The 20,425-nt window shown below is 50.2% G+C and overlaps 1 protein-coding gene and 1 pseudogene across 1 annotated transcript in view; both read left to right on the top strand.

Moving 5' to 3' along the window:
• The window catches only part of PALLD (palladin, cytoskeletal associated protein), a 384,184-nt gene extending 367,471 nt beyond the window's left edge, over positions 1–16,713 (top strand). The window contains exons 15-20 of the mRNA XM_024744116.1: positions 4,262–4,356; positions 6,272–6,404; positions 10,778–10,985; positions 13,080–13,245; positions 13,633–13,766; positions 14,850–16,713. Of these exons, the coding sequence (XP_024599884.1) occupies positions 4,262–4,356; positions 6,272–6,404; positions 10,778–10,985; positions 13,080–13,245; positions 13,633–13,766; positions 14,850–15,022 (909 nt within the window). The 3' untranslated portion in view covers positions 15,023–16,713. The remainder of the gene's footprint in view (positions 1–4,261; positions 4,357–6,271; positions 6,405–10,777; positions 10,986–13,079; positions 13,246–13,632; positions 13,767–14,849) is intronic.
• LOC112399137 (ferritin heavy chain pseudogene) lies at positions 15,903–19,290 on the top strand (annotated as a pseudogene).
• Positions 19,291–20,425: the final 1,135 nt, after the last annotated feature.

The raw sequence follows: 20,425 nt of genomic DNA, 5'->3' as shown, positions 1-20,425 counted from the left end.
ACCTGGGTCAGTCTTCAGGGAATAAGGAACACGTTAGACGTCGTTGATGGCGTGCAGTTTCCCCCTGGGACAGAACACACTGCTCTGGGCCGGCACCGGCCGTGGAGCATCCTCAGCCCAGCAGCTCCCGGGAGACAGGCGCACAGTTGAGTGGGACCGTGAGGGACTGTGACGCGTTACAGCAGGCGGCCGCCGAACCCGGGCCACAGACTCCGCCTACGTCTAACTCTAACCCCATCCTGAAGACACGGCGGCGGAATCGAAACACAAATGTTTGACTTTGTTTTGCTGCGTTGCTAGGTTCCCCTGTCCTGCCCTCTGGTCTGGAACGGCTGTCGTGCACTTGGTCCTCCAGTTGCATCGTGTGTGCAAGGGGCCGGCTTCCCTGAGGCTTGCGGGCCGCAAGTTAGGTGTCATCAACCGGGAAATGCAGATGTTTTGTCCGTAGCACATAAATCACTGGCCTTGCAGGAGGCCTCAGATACGCATTACAAGCTGGACGGTTAACAGAGAACCACCTTAAGAATTCAAACGCCTGGTTTGCGCCATAGCTTTAAACACTGAGGACTTGTCTGGAATAGAAAAGCAGTGAGCAGCTGAGTTCAATTTAAAAGGCTGGTTTGTCGGTTGTGTGTGTCTCAACGTTATAAGGTTTTCTGGCACCTTCCAAGCTTCCCTTCAGACATTCACTTCCGTTATTCCTTCATGTGTTAATGATAAAGCAAAAAGAAACGAGACGGTTGAAAGCGAACAGACAGCGTTAGTGTACCCCTGAGCCTGCAGTGACGGCGGTTGTAGGATTAAAATCACCGAATGCTCGTTTTGGATGACCTTGCTCAGAAAACATTCAGACTCGAAAATCTCAGCTTCCTGCCGTGCACACTGGAGGCATCTTTTCAAAAATGCTTCCCTGGGTTCTGGACTGAAAATGTCAGAATTACACCACTCGCTACTTTGGTTGCTTTCTAAGTAGTCCTGTTCACTTGTTACTAGTAATATAATTCGCCAGTATCGGTATATTATCAGACTCACAGGTCTGCCTCCTGAATTCCAGGCCCTTTCCCCTTTCTGTTCCAAAGTGGAGGACAGTGTGGGAATAAAAAGGTGATAACTGACAACATATGCCGTTTTCTTAAGTTCGGGAAGTTAAGGAGGATTCTGGGGCAGGATTTGTAGGGTTCTAAGCAATCGCAGTAAAGGTCTTGAAAGCGTGCTGGAAGTGTGTACTCTTCACGGAGCGGCACGCCGACCTGTCACCGTGTGTTCGGGAGCAGGGAAAGGAGACAAAGTGCATCCCAGGCACAGGCAGTGCTTAGGGTTGGGCAGGACCCCTTTCCTCCTGGGCCTCGGACGCAGCCGTCAGACACCTGGGAGGTACCTGTGTGCGTGGCGCCCTGCAGGCACCAGCGTGAGGTGGGGAAAGGTTGGTCTGCTCTCCACAGTCTCCCTCCTACGCTTGGAGTACTTGGCTTTTCCTCTGGAGTAAACTGCATCCTAATACCAAAAAGAGAGAGAGAGAGAGAGCAAAGACGAGAGGAAGGAAAAGGAAAGAAGGAAGGGAGGGTGGGTGGAAGGAGGGAAGGAAGGAAACTCCATTCGTATGGAAAAAAATGGTGTTGAACAAAACAGTTCCTATCCATCTGGTGGTTGTTATGGTTACATCTGTATCCAGTGCTATAAAAATTTAACATTTTGAGCGTTTAGCATGTGCCAGACACACCACCAAGTACTTGACCCCTGTTAACTCGTTGAATCATCATAAGAGCCCCTCCCTGCAGGATGACCAGGAGGGTCCTGTTCCGCAGGTGAGGACCCTCACCTAGGGGTATGTCGCCTGCCTCGTCTTTCCACCGTAAGGGACAGAGCTGGTTACAAACCCAGGGCGAAGGAGCCAAGGGCAGGTATCTGGGGCTCATCCCAGCACTGAGAGCCCTGAGGGGCCAGGGGGCACTGGTTAAAAGAGGCCTCTGAAGGAACCAAACAAGGTAAGAACATCCCGCGAGCAAAATACGTCTACTTGGAAGATTTCACTGGAGTCAGACAAGCTGCTGGGCCCATAAAAATCACCTTAATGTACACACCTGATGTCACAGACCCAGAGAAACACAGTACCAGCAGCGGTGGCGGCAGAGTTAGCAGTGACGATGACATCAAGTACGTTTAGTACTAACAAGATCATCATGGATTATATCATTTAATCTTTGCAGCACCCTTGTGAGGTATAGTGCCCCACCTTTTACAAAAGAAGAAATGTAGGCTTGAATAAATTTGGGATTTGCCCAAAGCTTTAGGAGAAAAGTCAAAGCTCAAATCCAGGTTAGAGGAGTTTTCTTTTTTTTTAGCACCATTATCTGCTTACCCAAATTCAAGGTTAAAGGTTGAATTTAACTTTTATCTTTATCTGACTACATAAATCATTAGTTAATACTAACTGCCTTGGTGGATCCTCTGGGTTTTATACCACAAGGAAGAATCCACCCAAATGACGTAACTCTTTAAATCTCTCCAAATTAAAATTATTTGCCGAAGCAGCGAAGCAGATAGTAAGGAAACCATATCATCAGTTCAGTGGAAGCTGTTTGTGTGAAAACAAAACATACAGTCCCTTGTCCTCAAGCTCCAAAAGGAATCATGGGTCTTCGTGTCCCAGCCGTATGACACATCAGTTGTGTAATTTATAACGGGCTCTTCTAAGCAAGTTATGTCCAGATTTTCTGTAGCAAGTACAGACCGGGAGGGGTTCGATGGAATTGGTGTACAGATTTCAAGCTACTTTAGGGAATCCCAAGTGTTTGTAAGCTCAGCGTGAGAGAATTCGTATCGTGTGGCCTGAACTTCAGATACAGTTGATCTGAGTTGGAAATAACTCCCCTCGTAAAGTTATACTTCATTATACTTGGACATTTTCGGGAAAGGCAGCGCTTGTGGCCTCAGTGGAGGAAGGTGCGTGTCCCGCGGTACAAGACCGCTTGAGTCTGTGTGTTGACAACAGCTCCTGGGTCCTTCCTAACCCTCCCGTCCGCACCGGTACTGTGTCTTTGCCTTTCCTGGTGACTGTGGCCTGAAGAGGTCCAGGCTTTGGGGAGACCCCGAGGGCCCCTCCCTGCATCCTGCCGTGGGGTCCCCCTCCGTGTCCCCGCCAGCGTCCTCTCAAGGGGGGGACTCAGAAGGCGGTTCAGGACCCACAGAACCCCTCTGCTTTGGTCACCTGTTTGGCCACCTGCAGTGGCAGTGGGGGTCAGGGGTCAACTTTACTTTGACTCGAAGCGCTCCCTTCAGCCTGGAGCTATAGAACTCGGGTGAAGAATCAGTCTGCGTCTCATGTCCCCGCCCCGCGTACTCCCTCTCGGTCATCGTCAGGGTTCAGGTGTCCTCCTGCTCGTCCTCCGGGGCCCGGCGAGGAGCGAGCGGAGGAGACCATCTGCTTTGCTGCTCTGCTGGACGTAGGGAGAGATGAGTCCAGATCAGAAGGCGAAGTGGCAGGGCCATTGGTTCCTGTCGCCCGGCCCCTCTACGTGTTGCTGTGTGTCCCGAGCCGGCACTTATCCGATTCCCAGTCGACAAATTTGAGGGAGAAGACGGCGCGTGTAGCCAGATGTTACCATAACTTTATATGGGGTATAATCTATAGAACTATTGACTCACTGTGTTTTACACCTGAAACTAATATAATATTGTTACGTGAACAATACTTCAGACAAGATCAGGTGTGTTCAGGGTGGGGTGGCTGTAGACTTTATACTTCAAATAAAAATTTTCTTTAAAGATTATAAAATACAGCTTTTCGTTAGAATTAGGTCCTTACCATGTGACCGTCATGGGTTCAGGCATTAACTGGTTCCGGTTTTAAAAGCTCAAATATTCTCACTTTTTGGGGCCAGGGTGTCCCATAGTCGTCATGCTCCTTGTTGCCCCAGGCATGCTTGTCACGTAACGCTTCTTTTTTCATGCCGGCCGCCCTTTCAGTGTGCGGTTTGGGAAGGGATACCACGAACATTTAATAAATATGTAACTAAAAAGAAGACTGAAATGATCTGGTTTGATTTCAGAGTTAGCTCCACGCAGTAGGTATGTAGCCTTGAAAGTGGCCTCATCCCAAGACGTCCCGGGGGGCGTGTTTCAGAGACAGGCTGGGGGCGCGCTGCTGCGGCGCGCAGGTCTGCGGGGAAGAGCGCCCTGTGGAGACCAGGGCAGCCGTGGCGGTGACGGGGGCGGTGCTGGGGTGCTGGCCGCTAACCGCCGGTCCCCTCTGTCCCCGCAGGGCCGCGTCAGCTGCACGGGACGGCTGATGGTGCAGGCCGTGAACCAGAGAGGCCGCAGCCCCCGCTCGCCCGCCGGCCAGCCTCACGGCAGAAGGTATCTCTCGCGTCCCTTCCCGGGCGCCGCTCCTCACTGTCACTATAACCCAGCGCTGCCAGCATCTCGGGGACACCACAGGAGAGAACGTACTTGGGGGACGGGATGGGGACACAGCAGGAAGCGTGGTGGCGTGTGGCTCCTTTCTAGTTGGGGGCGGGGTGGAGGACGTACCGGCTGGGCCCGGCGCCCTCCGACACGTGCCGCGTGTGGGCGGGCGGCAGCCACGTCACCGCGGACATGCTGGTCGGTGGCACCCAGGCTCTAGCCACGCTTTCCTCACCAGCATCACGTGGGCTGCCCCCTGGGTTTCCTAAGATCGGCTCGTGTGCGAAGGTTCCTTGTCCGGTCGCTTAGGTCACAAGCTTGTCTCAGACCCTAGCCTCGTAGGTCAGACTTGCCCCGTGGCCCCGAGCGAGTGCACGTGAGGATGGGCAGCGGGGCCATGGTTCTCAGGGACACACGTGGCTACAGATGGGGCCGGTGACTGGGCTATCCGGCCCCTGGGCCTAGCACAAGGGAGGACATGCCAGTGAGGCCACCGGAGGAGCAGGACACGGCAAGCAGCAGCGGGCAGGCCCACGCCCCACGCGGGCTTGTGCCGGCGTTTGGGAGGCAGCTCCGGCCTCAGCACTCGCAGGTCCGATGCAGGCTTCTTGGGGCGGGGCTTGGCGCACGGCATCACCTGCCCCCGCGCCTGTGAGCACAGCACAGCTGCAGCAGGTCCGTTCTCTCCGGCCTCACTCGGGGCCTTCCGTGCATTTCAGCCCTTTGTGGGCCGCTGACTCCCGAAAGGGCATTGTGCTCGTAAATGAGACCTGATGGGTGAAGGCCGGTGATTACTAGCGTATTATACGAATTTTTCATTTGCTTTGCTCCTACTTTTGCTACTGAAGTGTTTCTTAACTTACCTCCCAGTGATCTCCGGCAGGGTTATAACGTTTCCACCCCTCACTCCTCAGTCTTCCCTGCAGTCACTTTAAATCATACTGCTCTTAAAGGCGGCTCTGGTAGCACACTCAAAACCAAGAAAGGTGCACAAAATCTGGGAGATTTTATGTTAAAGCAAAAGAAAAGAAGAAAAATGACTGCCTGAGGCATATGGTTAACGGATACAGAAGAAAACCTGCCTGAAGTGTGATTTGTTTTCCTGGTTAATATGAAAAGAAATTTTTATTAGAATGATATTCATTCTTTTAATTTCCTGCAAGTTTACAGTCACAGTGGAAGCTGTCCTGATTTCTGTTGAAAAATAGTCGGTAATTAATGAGCAACAGTTGCTGCTGCTTCAAATACAGCTTTAAAAATATTTATTTAGCAAAAAATAAATAGGTTACTGTTAGTTCCCCATTTCCCCCTTTCACGATTTATGCTAGCTGTAAGGGTTAGGATAGCAGATTATTTGAAGTCTGCAATTAGCAGATTATTAAATGTATAATAAACTTCCAAACGAAACAAGATTTTGTTTTACTAACTTTCTTTATGGTGTGAACGCTGGGATTAGGAGCTAGGGAAGCAGGTAAGGAAATTATATTATTGCCTCATGTGTTACAGAGAAGAGATAGCTAAGAACCTGACAATACCTACTGTCTGTTTATGTATATTACCTATCATTTATGTGTCGTTCTCCTTCCTCCTCCTCCCCCTTCTTTCCATCTGTCTGTATTTATCTATGTGTCATTCTCCCTCCCTCTTTGTCTGCCCCCATCTTTCTTTCCATCTATTTAACTATATTTGAGGCATTCTCCCTCCCCTCCCCCATCTTTCCCTCTGTGTGTATCTGTGTGGCATTCTCCCTCCCTCTCTCTCTGCCCCCATCTTTCTTTCCATCTGTCTATATTGTCTGTCTTTGTGGCGTTCTCCCTCCCCTCCCCCATCTTTCTTTCCATCTGTTGGTTTTCTCTCTCGTCCGAAGGTCTCGTTCGAGATCCAGGGACAGTGCCGACGAAGGTGAACCGATTCAGGAGCGATTCTTCCGACCGCACTTCCTGCAGGCTCCCGGGGACCTGACGGTCCAGGAGGGCAGGCTCTGCAGGATGGACTGTAAGGTGAGGGGCTTGGGTGCCTCCCTTCTCCCTGCAATACCGCTTCCCTTTAGTTCCTTTTGGGGAAATTATGTAAAGTATACATCTTTAAAATGTTTCCTAGCAGAAGAGGAGAGAAAATGAGTGGAACATACTAATATTTATATATGTTTCAAATCATTCTTTTCCTTGATTTTTAAGTTTTTGTTGAATATGTCCTTTACCGAGAACCCTGTGTACCATACTCCAGAAAGTGAACTGGGAGGTTTTATCTCTGAGTCGCCCTTTTTGTTGAAGTAATGACTGTGTTGGATCTGTTCTCTGTCCTGATCTTACTTATATTTACTCTGTTTTCATACAAATTCTGTATGCACACACCTACTATCTCTGGCCTCCCATTTCCTGTTTCTAAGAGACATCCAAGCAGCACCTTCATTCCGTCGACAGTAGGGCTTCGTAACCAGGTCCTGGGGTGAGCAGGTCTCATCAGGTGTGTGGGCCTGAAATTACACGGGAGGTTGTATGTGGTACACCTGCCATCAGCTTCCCAGAGGACCTCGAGGCCAAAAATGTGTAGGAATCACTGGTCTGAAATTTTTTGATTGTTTTGTGTTTTTGCCCCATTATTTATTGACCTTAAATTTAAATTTTAGCTCTGAAATATGAATACGCTTTTAAAAAAGCAATTTGGGCTCTCTCTGCTGGTTGTCTCTGGAATTGCAGAACGCAAGATGTAAGGCACTTAGAGGGTTAACTCTGGGCTTGTAGAAATGTATAAAATACTTTCCAGCGTAATTTTTCAATATAAATTTATTTTTTGGCTGCGTTGGGTTTTCGTTGCTGTGCATGGGCTTCTCATTGCGGTGGCTTCTCATTTTGGAGCACAGGCCCTAGGCGTGCGGGTTCAGTAGTTGTGGTACGTGGGCTCAGTAGTTGTGGCTCGCGGGCTCTAGAGCGCAGGCTCAGTAGTTGTGGCGCACGGGCTCAGTTGCTCCGTGTCATGTGAGATCTTCCCAGACTAGGGATCAGACCGGTGTCCCTTGCATTGGCAGGTGGGTTCTTAACTACTGCACCACCAGGGAAGTCCCTCCAGCGTAATTTTTTAAATTTTTATTTTATATTGAACTATAGTTGATTAACAGTGTTGTTAGTTTCAGGTGTACAGCAAAGTGATTCAGTTATGCATATGCATGTATCTATTCTTTTTCCAAGTTCTTTTCCCATTTAGGTTATTACAGAGTGTGGAGCAGAGTTCCCTGTGCTCAGTACAGCAGGTCCTTGTTGGTTATCTGCTTCGTAAACAGTAGTGTGTACATGTCAGCCCCAGTCTCCCAATTCATCCCTCCCTGCCCCCACCCTTCCCCCCTGGTAACCATAAGTTCATTCTCTAAGTCTGTGAGCGTGTTTTGTAAATTAGTTCATTTGTATCAGTTTTTAGATTCCACATATGGTCTTTCTCTGTCTGACTTCCCTCAGTATGATCATCTCCAGGTCCATCCATGTTGCTGCAAATGGCATTACTTTCATTCTTTTTTATGGCTGAGTAATATTCCATTGTATGTATGTGCCACATCTTCTTTATCCATTCATCTGTTAAGGGACACTTAGGTTGCTTCCATGTCCTGGCTATTGTAAATAGAGCTGCAGTGAACGTTGTGGTACATGACTCTTTGAATTATGGTCTTCTCAGGGTATATGCCCAGTAGTGGGATTGCTGGGTCATATGGTAGGTCTATTTTTAGTTTTTTAAGGAACCTCCATACTGTTCTCCATAGTGGCTGTATCAATTTACATTCCCACCAGCAGTGCAAGAGTGTTCCCTTTTCTCCACACCCTCTCCAGCATTTATTGTTTGTAGACTTTTTGATGATGGCCCTTCTGACTGGTGTGAGGTGATACCTCACTGTAGTTGTGATGTGCATTTCTCTAGTAATCAGCAGTGTTGAGCATCTTTTCGTGTGCCTGTGTATGTCTCCTTTGGAAAAATGTCTGTTTAGGGCTTTGGCCCATTTTTTGATTGGGTTGTTGTTTGATGTTTGTTTTTTGGTTTTTTTTGTTATTGAGCCACGTGAGCTACTTGTACATTTTGGAGATTAATTCCTTGTCAGCTGCAGTGTTTGCAACAATTCTTTTTACAGTATAAGTATACAGATTGAGTTTATATATATACAGCGTGTATATATTTATACGTGTGTATTTATTTGGGGTCTGTAACTGAGAATTCATACAGACCACCCGTAAAATGACATTTGAGTCCACAGGGGAAATTTTCTTTTAGAAAATTAGATGATACCAAGGGATTACTATTAATTTTAATTTTAGGTATAAAAAGGGAACTGTGACTCTGTAAGAAAAATCTGTTCTTTTAGAACGATACTTCATAAAGTCTCAAGTATAAAGTTTGGCGTCTATTTTTAAAATATGAAAAATTAGAAAAGAGAGCGAATCTAGGTGATGGCTACACGGAGATTCACAATATTATCGGCTCTACTTTTGATCGCATTTAAGAAAGAAATCATAGCACTTAATTTTTCTGCGAGTGACCCAGCTGTCCTTGAAATGCCTGCCTTTAAAAGAATATTGGAAACAAAAGGTAATCTGTTGATTTTACTGTTGTGATCAGACCAGGAGAAATGTGGAAAATCTTTTCCAGTGTATTTACGCTTTAAGAGGGAAAAAAGAATCATGGGAACAGGCCAGTCGCTAAGGCAGCTGCTGGGCCCCCGACTCGCTCCCCGGACACTGACTGCCCCGGCCGGCTCTCAGCCTCCGGGAGTAAACGCCTCTGCTTCCCCCCGTTCCCACGGCAGCCAGAGCCGCCCACCTGTCCAGGCTGGGGCCCGCTTACAGTGACCCAGTTCCTGAGGTCAGGCTCGCCTTGCTGGGCCTCAGAGGGAGAGGACTCGGCCTTCCCCTCTGCCCGGCCGCGCAGCTCTGGCCCAGGTGGGCCCAGAGTGCGTGCGGCGTCTCCCTCCTAAACCTGCTGCGGCCTCGCCGGTACCTGACCGGCCAGGAGGGCCAGGTGTGCAGCCCCGGGCGGGAAAGCCCACCCCCTTCCTCCGTGCACCTGAGCTGGCCCGACAGGTAGAGCGGGCGTGGAGCGCCGGGGCGGCAGGTGGACGGATGGGAGGCTGCAGAGCCTGGCCCGCTTTTAGCCAGTGATTTGTTTTCTGTAAATCCCTAGGCCTTTGCTGTGTGTGTTTGTTGGGGGTGAGGCATCTTGGGGGCAGTATACGTGAGCGTCACACAGCACGAGTGCAATTTGTGAGTTCTCTGGCTGATTTTGGCAGAGCTGATTCTCAGAAGAATTGCTTTACAGTCCCACTGACATCTTTCCGTATGTGATTTCCCACTGGTACATTTGGGGTAGGGGTGAAAGGGCCTTCCTTACTGGTGCTTTTCTTCCCGTTCAGAATGCAGGGCCCTAGAGTAAAGAGCTGACAGACGGTGGCCACCCCTCCCCTCACTGAACACCAGAACACCATACTATTAGCCATTAAACGTGCTTTTGTCTGATCTCTGGCCAGCACGACTGTCATGGTCTGGAGAGTGGTTTTTCTGTTTTTTTTTTTTTTTAACGTTTCTATTGTGAGGCTTATTTGTTGAGATGGCTTTCTGGGTAATTTCGTATGGCTCCTATTACTTTCAAGGATTATAAAATAATAACAGCCCTGTGTCTTAATGGCTGCATTAACTAATGTCTCCGCAGCTACAGCAGCCTTGATGAGAGGCTTTGTCGTGAACCGTGTGAGCTGAGTGTGAGTCCTTGTCATAGTTGGACATCTTTTTTCCAAAGGGCTCAGAGCCCTGGGCTGACATCACCCTCAGCATCTATAACCTGGGTGAGGAAAGACGATGGCGAATGTTTTTAGTCCCCATCTCACTTTTCTCTGGGTTGCTCTATAAGAAATGTTTAGAAGTGAGCCCGTGTGTGCCGAGAAACTATTCAAAGATTTTAAGCAAAAGAGAAATGTGGGCTTCCCTGGTGGTGGTGCAGTGGTTAAGAATCCGCCCACCAATGCAGGGGACACGGGTTCGAGCCCTGGTCCGGGAAGATCCCACATGCCACGGAGCAACTAAGCCCGTGCACCACAACTACTGAGCCTGTGCTCTAGAGCCCACGAGCCATAACTACTGAGCCCACGTGCCACAACTACTGAAGCCCATGCGCCTAGAGCCCGTGCTCCGCAACAAGAGAAGCCATTGCACTGAGAAGCCCGCGCACCGCAACAAAGACCCAACGCAGCCAAAAGTAAATAAATAAGTGAGTAAGAAACGTGACCTGATGCTAAGAGCCTCATGTCCTGAAGGAGGAGTCTGTGCCGGTGTCTTAGGTGTTCGTGACTTCGCGCTGTTTCTGTAGCAGAGGAATTCATTCGCATTTCTTCCCGGTTTAGGTCAGTGGGCTGCCAACCCCCGATCTCAGCTGGCTGCTGGACGGCAAGCCCATCCGCCAGGACAGCACCCACAAGATGCTGGTGCGAGAGAACGGGGTGCACTCTCTGATCATCGAGCCCGTCACAGCCCGGGACGCCGGTGTCTACACGTGCATGGCCACCAACCGGGCTGGACACAACTCCTTCAGCCTGGAACTCGTGGTCGCAGGTAAGTCCCGGGAACCTCTCCCAGGGTGAGCGTCAGATGTAGAAGCAAACTAACCCATGTGGAAAGTACATCAAACTGCTGAAAAAAAATAGACCATTATCATCAACGTGTTAAGACCTGGCAAGTCAGAAACATCACTTTTTCTTTGCTGTAGCCATAGTTATTTTTCTTCCCTTCCCCCGTCAGCCTGGCAGCCAGAGAAGAGGGTTTGAGCAGTTTTTCTGGGCCATTCCCCTTCTCCTGGGCCCCCAGTGTCACACGGGAAAGGCGGCAGCAGCCCGGCCTCCAGGAACCAGACGAGGTGGGAGAATGTGCTCACGTGGCAAGTTCTGCACGTAGACCTAGCTTTTGAAGCCACGTGCAGTGATTTCAGAATTCAGAACTTTGAAACACTGTCATCTACCCCGCACGTCATGGACAGATTCAACTCAGGCTTGCTTTTCAATTGACTATATATCTTTACGAAATTCACCTACCAGAATAAAGTTCTGCCCTCAGGTATGGGAAATGAGTTTATGGAAAGGTTCGGTGTCCGCAGGAGCTGAGCGTGAGTTGAGAGCCTGTTCTCGGTGCTCATCTGAAAACAGCAGAACAGCGTTTATTTCTCACCACTGCATGCAAAGCGCTCACTTGGTCCCCACGGCAGCCCCATGAGGCAGCCAGCCAGTGGGAATTAGGAGAGAGGAAGTGACTTTCCCAGGGGCCAGGCTGCGGTGCCCCTCTGGTGCCGGGAGCCTTCGAGCTCCTGGGGGAGACAGCAGCAGCGGGGACGCAGCGGGCGGCCCGGCTACAGTCCGGGCTGGGGATTCTCGTGACAACAAACACCCAGACGTGTTCACACAAAAACATGGGCAGCGTGCAGCCTGTGTGTCAGACCCGCTTCAGTTTCACTCCTTCCTCCAGCCCGCCCGCCTCAAAACTCAACTGTTGGGGTCCCCCCGCCCGAGGTGCCCCCGTCGGCACTTCCGGGGGAAGTCGGGGCTCGGCTCCCAGCCCAGCCCTCGTTTTCCGGCTGTGTCCTCTGGCAGGCCCGCCTCTGCAGCTGAGCGTCCCCGAACGGAAAAGGGGGGCCGTGATGCTCAGAGTTGAAGGACTAAGTCGTGGCACAAGGACGAAATCCTGTGGAGCTCTGTGTGCCCACGAGCCCGCCTAGCCAAGCTCCAGAGGTAGCTGTGATACTACTGTGGAGGGTCGCTGCGACCTAAGGCCCGTCTTACACATTTATGCTCTTTTGAAAACTGGGACCCAAGGAAGAGCACCGAGTGAGGTCTCTTCCCAGAGTAGCCCAGGTCAAGTAACCACAGAAGGTCCAATAAAAATTAACCCTCTACGTAATTCAAGGTCATAGAGGGCCGTAGGTTTTTAAAAATCTCAGGTAGAACGTTCACCTTTGCTTTGCTATTATTTGTCACAGAGGAGGGAGTGCAGAAGGCCGCACTCAGACTCATTGTTGGCAGCTAGGATGATGGTAGCTAAGGCTTCCTCTTCCTCTGGGACTGTTGCCACCGCAGATCCAAGGGAACACTGAGAGTGTTACTAACAGTTCTGATTTGTCCAGACTGGGTAATAGTCGTCGTTTTCATAGCTTTCTTCAAAGAAATACAAATTGGAACTTGTGTAGAATGCACGTTCCTAGTGTTGAGGTAACTAGTTAAAGCTGCCTCTCCTCGTTTCCCCCTTTGTAGCCTGTGGTATGTCTCTCTTAAGCCAGGACCTAGAAATCTCAGAGTGTCTCGGCCAGCAGGGTGGGAATCTAAGGGATCAGCGCCGCTAGGTGGCAGCGGTGGGCTGAGGCAGGGACCCTCATCAGTCACCAGCCTGACGGAGGTCCCCCGAGAGCACGCAGGCAGGCGCTCTGGGGAGCAGGTGCGGGCCTGCCGGACTTGAACTGATTGAGGAGAGAAAGGCGTGGAATGTAGGGTAGGAACCCCTCTTGGTGGAGGAGGGGTTACTTGGAGAGAGGACAAGCATCCTGCCACCTGAAGGGGACAACGACGTCAGCCAAGTTGAGCGGTATTGCTGAAAGCACCTCCGTTCTTCTGTGGTACCTTTTGCGCCCGTCACGGGTAGGTAATCCGTCTCGTGTCTTTGCAGCTAAGGAAGCGCACAAGCCCCCCGTGTTCCTCGAGAAGCTGCAGAACACGGGGGTGGCGGACGGGTACCCGGTGCGGCTGGAATGCCGGGTGTCCGGGGTGCCGCCGCCGCAGATATTTTGGAAGAAGGAAAACGAGTCGCTCACTCACAGCACGGACCGCGTGAGGTGAGAGCCCACGGGGCTGCCCCCCACCCGCGGGGGGCCCCGATGGTCCCAAAGGAAGGTGCACAGCACGCGCCTGTGTGCGCAGCCCCCGCCCCCGCGCCTGCGCTTTGCGGAGGCTGCCCCGCTGTGTGGTGCGGCGGCTCCCCGCCTAACGCAGGCAGTGCTTTGCGGGGGCAGATGCTCCCCCTGGGAATTAAGTGCTCGGCTTCTTTCAGCCTCCCGGCCTCTCCGCTCTCTCATTAGCTGTCACGGGCTGGCGGCCTCTGCAGAATTAGGAGGACCCTGTTATCCGCTGCTTGCACAGTTCTGTTGCTCATGAGCTAATGAGAAGCGATGCTTCGTGTCCTGAAACATTTCGAGCCCTATGACCGTGTCTGTCTCTTGCAGCCTGCACCAGGACAACTACGGCTACGTGTGTCTACTCATCCAGGGAGCCACCAAGGACGACGCTGGCTGGTACACGGTGTCGGCCAAGAACGAGGCCGGGATCGTGTCCTGCACGGCCCGGCTGGACGTCTACAGTGAGTACCCCTCCCTCTCGCCTCGATGCATTATTGGTTCCTTCAGTTACGACAAGGCGGGCGTCAGCACACCTAGTCACGTTACTCTGATCTGATCAACAACTCTAGCGCTTTATTTGCCAGAAATTTCACACTGCTCTTTCTCTTTCTATTTATAGTTTCTCAACACTAATAGTGAACCTCGCCAGAAGAACAGTGCCCAAGTATCACTCAGGAACTTTGCGTTTTTAGCAAAACGTGCATGTGGATTTCTCTGGTGTCGGCTACCCAGCTGTGGCTTTCTTACCCAGCACCCTTAGGGGTTAACACCAGGCAAAGGCATAAGCACAGATTTTTCATTTTGTGACTGCCTTGTGCAAATGACTGCCTTTTAACATTTCTCCCTAAGCTGTGATCCTGTCACAGCATCTTAATTCACTCTGAACGTGTGGCCCGTGGAACCCGGAATGCATCCTTTCTGTGGCTCAGTGCTTTGTGTTAACATATCTTAAGCAGTTCAGCAGTCGGTTTGTGAGTGTTTGTGTACGTGTATTTGTGTACATGCATCCCAGGTTGAAAGAAGAAAGTTCTTACTAAGTTTACAAACTAGCCCAGTAGCATTATGTGATCTAGTGACAAGAACACCACTAGGAAAAATTCAGAACTGGTTTCACACATAAGAAAGGACTGGCCTCAACCTTCCCTATCGCCCGGTTCCTTTCAAACAATTTGTGTTAGAACACCCATCCAGAATACCTGATGACTGCCATTACTGTGGCATTTACACATTTTGAGCTTTGAAGTTTTTTTCGAAGTGAGAATCAGGAAGTGTAGCCGCCATTTCAGAGGACTCCCCGAGCTGCATGCAGTGAGCACTGACTATCAAGATAAACCACACGCTGTCTCTGTTCCCGAGCTGCTGTAGGCCCACCGCCCTGTGTAGGCAGTAAATCTGCAACATGTGAGGAGACGGCAGAACCACCCGTACACTTTAGGACTTCTACCATGGACGTGTTCGGTCTTTTGCAAAGAACGCGTGCCTGGTACACAGCCAGAGCCCTGCTGCCTGGTTACAGATTCTGAGTTCCGTGTTGTGTCTTGCAGCCCAGTGGCAGCAGCCCCCGCCGAGCACCAAGCCGAAGCGGGTGCGGCCCTCGGCCAGCCGCTACGCCGCGCTCTCGGACCAGGGACTCGACATCAGGGCTGCGTTCCAGCCCGAGGCCAGCCCATCCCACCTGATGCTGAGCCCCGGCCTGGTGGAGAGCGAGGACCTGTGAGCTGGCGCTCTCCGCGGAGCCCAGACACTGAAACCACTGCTGCCTTGACCCACACCCTCCTCTGTCACGGGATGTAAAAGGCAGAAACATACCTTTGGCTCTAAGAAACAAAAGGACACCAAAATCCTACTTTTCTTCCTGGTAAACCAGACGTAGAGGCTGCGTACGCGATGCTGATTGATAGGAATGCACACCTTGCACGGAGAATTCACATTCATCAGCCAATTTTAAACTTTGGGAAGTGCTGCAGTTCAGGGGGTCTGAAATGCCAAAGTGCTAACGGAAAAAAGGTGACCACGACCTGTGTTGTCCCGAGTGTCTTCTAACTAGGTCAAGACCTTCGTTCTTAACCTTTTTTTCTTTACGTGTAGTATTTTCTTTTCTTGTTACCTTGGTAGGGCGCTTACTTACAAACCATATTAAAAGAATGCAAAGTACTCTGAATAAAGAAGAGGCATATTGCAGTCCATTCCACGAAGGGCATCCCAACCACCCAAGTGACCGAGGTGTGTAGTATCTGGAGGAGACGGGTCTGGAAGGGGCGGAGAGGAGAGGGAAAGGAAGCACGACCAGACAGACTGCGCTCACTTAGGTGAAAGCAGCGGAGCACGAGACGGCAAAGGCCAGGCTTTTCTTTGGTTTTCTTCACACTTAACCTAAAATAGAAGCGACAAGACACCGCCATTCCCAAGTCGGGAACTCGAGGGTCAGCCGGAGGGAACCTCGTGCTCGGGACACTGCAGTGTCGGAGCTGGCGCCGCGGCGGGAGGTTGAGGTGCACACTGCAAGTTGAATATGGGCTGAGCTGCGAGATTGTCATGGATCAGAGACAGCCTGTGGGCGCTAGTCTACTTGGGGAGACAAAGACGGGGGTGCCAGCATGCATTTTCTCCATGGCACCGCCATACGGTGGGTGGAAACTATTCACTTCCCTGCTGCCACGAGACCTTTTGCCTTAAGAAGGTGCTGGGTTCCAAGTAGTTTGTAAAGGCATCTCGGCAAAGACTGCATTCTGAATGCCTGTGATTCTGCATCAACTAGATGGAGTGGATTCTGACCAGACTTGACGGTTTTAAGTCAGAACCAATAAACTTTAAAAAGGAGAAAAAAGCAAATTTGGGCTGATATTATAAAACCTGAGTCTTTAATGGTACTTTCCTACGAAGAGAACACACTGTATGCCTTATGCAAAACACATTTCTCTCTCGTTATTTATAATACAAATGTTGAACTCTCTTAGCTCAGTTACTCCATTCAATACGTAGTATTTTTTAAGTACTTTTGTATCTGTGTGCCACCGTGTATATCCCATCGCACTGCTTCACATGGACAGCTTTCTACTTCCTTGTAAGAGCACCAACCAAGCGAGCTTTAAATGCCAGGCTGGAGCTCCGGTGCCCACGTTCGGAGCAGAGTGGCACACGTGTCTCTGACTACACCTACGTGCATTGCTGATGTCGGATTTCAGACACCGTGCGAAGTCTCTCCTGGACCTTTCTATAGTGTAGAATTATGACTTAACATCATCTCTTACTTGCCAAATTTTTCTGAATGTGACTTCTTGCTGATTTGCTGGGTTTGGGATTAAGTAGCATTACTTTGCCACCTTTCGTGTATTTATAAAGAAATAAGTACGATCTTACCACTCTGGATTGTTGTGGATTTAACATCAATAAATATTTAACAAATAATAGTTGCAATTTTGTGAAGCAAATACTCAGTCGTTTTCATTTTCTATTGCTTGCTGTAATAAACTGGTACAGACTAGAACCGGTGTGTCTGCTGCAGTGCATTCTCACCCGAGCGCAAGCGCCTGGGACAGAACTGGGCTCCTCGTGGCCGTAGGACGGGGTCCCACGTGGTCTGTCAGCGGGGGCACTGGGCTGCTACAGGCCGCGTCACCCCCCCTCCCTCACCAAAACCGGCAGTGAGAATCTCCCTGGGGACAAATCCCTCTCACGCTTTGACTGTGGTCAAGGAGAGTCCCGTGCCTTTTAAGGGACCATCTGATCTGGGATCTGCGTGTGGGTGAGAGAGAAGGGGGGTGCACCCCAGGGTGGGGGACGCTGGCAGCCGGCTCAGAACCCTGCCTGCCTCAGCAGTTTACCAGACACGTGCCCGTGAGTAACTGGATCCTGTGATCCCCCGGGAAAGCGTCCTGCAGCCACACACCATAGCCGCTCTCTTAGGGATTAAGTATACGGGGTTCTGGCTCAAGAGGTCCTCCCCCAGACACACCAGATCCGCTACTACATACAGACCCATTTCCTCCGAAAGAAACCTCAGGTGAATGAGAACAGACCCACGCCACAACAGGAGGGGCTGAGGCACAGCCTCACTGTGACCCCCACTGCCCGGCACGGTGACCCACAGTGAGGAGGGAACTCAACCCCAAGCCTTCCCCAGGGAGTGAAGGGTTTGAACCCCTCACCAGGACCCCACCTTTTAAGGCCTGCCTCTGAGACCAGCCCCCAAGACGTGTAGCTTTGAAAGCCAACGGGGCTTCTGTCCATGAGACAAGGCTGTGGGGCACTGGGAGATGCTTCCAGGGCTGCATGGACTGGGCCAGCACAGAGGCCGCCGACTGAAAAGTGCCCAGACCCTCTGTGAAAGAGGCTTCTTTGCTTACGTTCAGCCTGAGGGACAGACATCTAGCTGGACACATGTCAGGCCAACCCGAGTGCTCTCCAGAAACCCCCAAGGGCAGGCGCTGTCTTCACGCCATCCCTCTGCCTCCAGATTGCCACTAGCTCCCGCAAAGGGGCCCGTGCGCTGGCCTGGGGCCCAGGGGACACCTGAATGGCCTAGCTCTGCCGGCCAGGGGGGCTTACATTTGCGAGTCCCATAAGTCTATAACAGAGAAACAGTTCTTACCCTGCTATCCCCCGGGGCAGAGCACACAGGCAGCACACTGAAGCACCCCACTCTCTCTGTGACACAGGGCAGTGGTTTTCACAGCTATGGCATAAGGGGCAGGCTTCTAATTAAACACACACCTAAGGGCCGACTGCAACCCTCTCCAGAGGGGGCCGTGTCCCAGTTCACCTGTGTCTCGAAGCAAGGAGTGGGCCCATGAGTAGCAACCAGGTGTGGCTGCCACCCACTGTGATTTTAAATCTTCCAACAAAAGTCCAGGACCATAAGGCTTCCCAGGTGAATTCAATCAAACATTTAGAGAAGAGCTAACACCCATCCTCAAACTCTTCCCAAAAATTGCAGAGGAAGGAACACTCCCAAGCTCATTCTGCAAGGCCACCATCATCACCCTGATACCAAAACCAGACAGAGATGTCACAAAAAAAGGAAATTACAGGCCAATATCACCGATGAACATAGAGGCAAAAATCCTCAACAAAATACTAGCAAACAGAATCCAACAGCACATTAAAAGGATCATACACCATGATCAAGTGGGATTCATCCCAGGGATGCAAGCGTTCTTCAATATATGCAAATCAATCAATGTGATACACCATATTAACAAATCGAAAAACAAAGAGCATCATCTCAACAGTCCTCGCGGACAGACGCCGCGGTTTCTTGCTTCAACAGTGCTTGGACGCAACCCAGCGCTCGTCCCCCGCTCCCGGCCCTCACCGCCACCTCACAGCGCCCTCCGACCGCCCCAAGGTCCCCGCCGCCGTTACAGCGCCACGCAGCCACCGCCACCGTTTCACCTCAGCCGCCTGCCACGACGACCGCGTCCCCCTCGCAGGTGCACCAGAACTACCACCAGGGCTCGGAGGCCGCCATCAACCGTCAAATCAACCCAGAGCTCTACGCCGCCTACGTCTACCTGTCCGTGTCGTACTATTTTGACCACGATGATGAGGCTTTGAAGAACTTTGCCAAATACTTTCTTCACCAGTCTCGTGAGGAGAGGGAACATACTGAGAATCTGATGAAGCTGCAGAACCAACAGGGTGGCCGAATCTTCCTTCGGGATATCAAGAAACCAGACCGTGATGACGGGGAGAACAGGCTGAATGCAATGGAATGTGCGCTACACTGGGAAAAAAGTGTGACTCAGTCACTACTGGAACTGCACCAGCTGGCCACGGAGAAAAATGACCCCCATTTGTGTGACTTCATTGAGACTCATTATCTGAACGAACAGGTGAAATCCATTAAAGAATTGGGTGACCACGCAACCAACTTGCGCACAATGGGGGCCCCCGAATCTGGCATGGCACAGTATCTCTTGGACAAGCACACCCTGGGAAATAGTGATAATGAGAGCTAAGCCTTAGGCTGGCTTCCCGTAGCCACAGGGGGTGATTCATTATCTGAACGAACAGGTGAAATCCATTAAAGAATTGGGTGACCACGCAACCAACTTGCGCACAATGGGGGCCCCCGAATCTGGCATGGCACAGTATCTCTTGGACAAGCACACCCTGGGAAATAGTGATAACGAGAGCTAAGCCTTAGGCTGGCTTCCCATAGCCACAGGGAGTGTTACAAATTGGAAAAGAAGTACTAAAACTGTCACTGTTTGCAGGTGACATGATACTACACGTAGAAAATCCTAAATATATTACCAGAAAACTACTGGAGCTCATCAGTGAATTTGGTAAAGTTGCAGGATACAAAAATAATACACAGAAATCTCTTGCATTCCTGTACACTAACAACAAAAGATCAGAAGGAGAAATTAAGGGAAAAATCCCACTGACCATCGCAACAAAAAGAATCAAATACCTAAGAATAAACCTACCTAAGAAAGCAAAAGACCTGTACTCAGAAAACTACAAGACACTGATGAAAGAAATCAGAGACAACACAAACAAATGGAGAGATATACCACATTTTTGGATTGGAAGAATCAATATTATGAAAGTGACTATACTACCCAAAGCAATCTACAGATTCAATGCAATCCCTATGATATTTCTTAAAGAATTAGAACAAAAATATTTTATAATTTCTATGGAGACACAGAAGACCTCAAATAGCCAAAGGAATCTTGAGAAAAAAAAACAGAGCTGGAGGAATCAGACTATACCTGACTTTGTACTACAAATCTCAAGTAATCAGAACAGTATGGTACTGTCACAAAGACTGAAATACAGATCAGTGGAACAGGATAGAAAGTCCAGTGATATACCCACATACATATGGTCAATTAATCTATGATGAACAAGGCAAGAATATACAATTGGGAAAACACAGTCTCTTCAATAAGCGGTGCTGGGAAAAGTGGACAGCTACATGTAAAAGAATGAAATTACAATACTCCCTAACACCATACACAAAAATAAACTCAAAATGGATTAAAGATATAAATGTAAGGCCAGACATTATAAAACTCTTAGGAAAAAACATAGGCAGAACACTCTTTAACATAAAACACAGCAAGATCTTTTTTTTTTTTTTTTTTTGGGGGACGCGGGCCCCCCCCTT

Source organism: Neophocaena asiaeorientalis, unplaced genomic scaffold (assembly GCF_003031525.2).
Source record: "Neophocaena asiaeorientalis asiaeorientalis breed wild unplaced genomic scaffold, Neophocaena_asiaeorientalis_V1.1 scaffold115, whole genome shotgun sequence".
Lineage (NCBI taxonomy): Eukaryota > Metazoa > Chordata > Mammalia > Artiodactyla > Phocoenidae > Neophocaena > Neophocaena asiaeorientalis.
The sequence above is the reverse complement of the archived record's forward strand: the minus strand, read 5'-3'. Positions and strand labels throughout refer to the sequence as shown.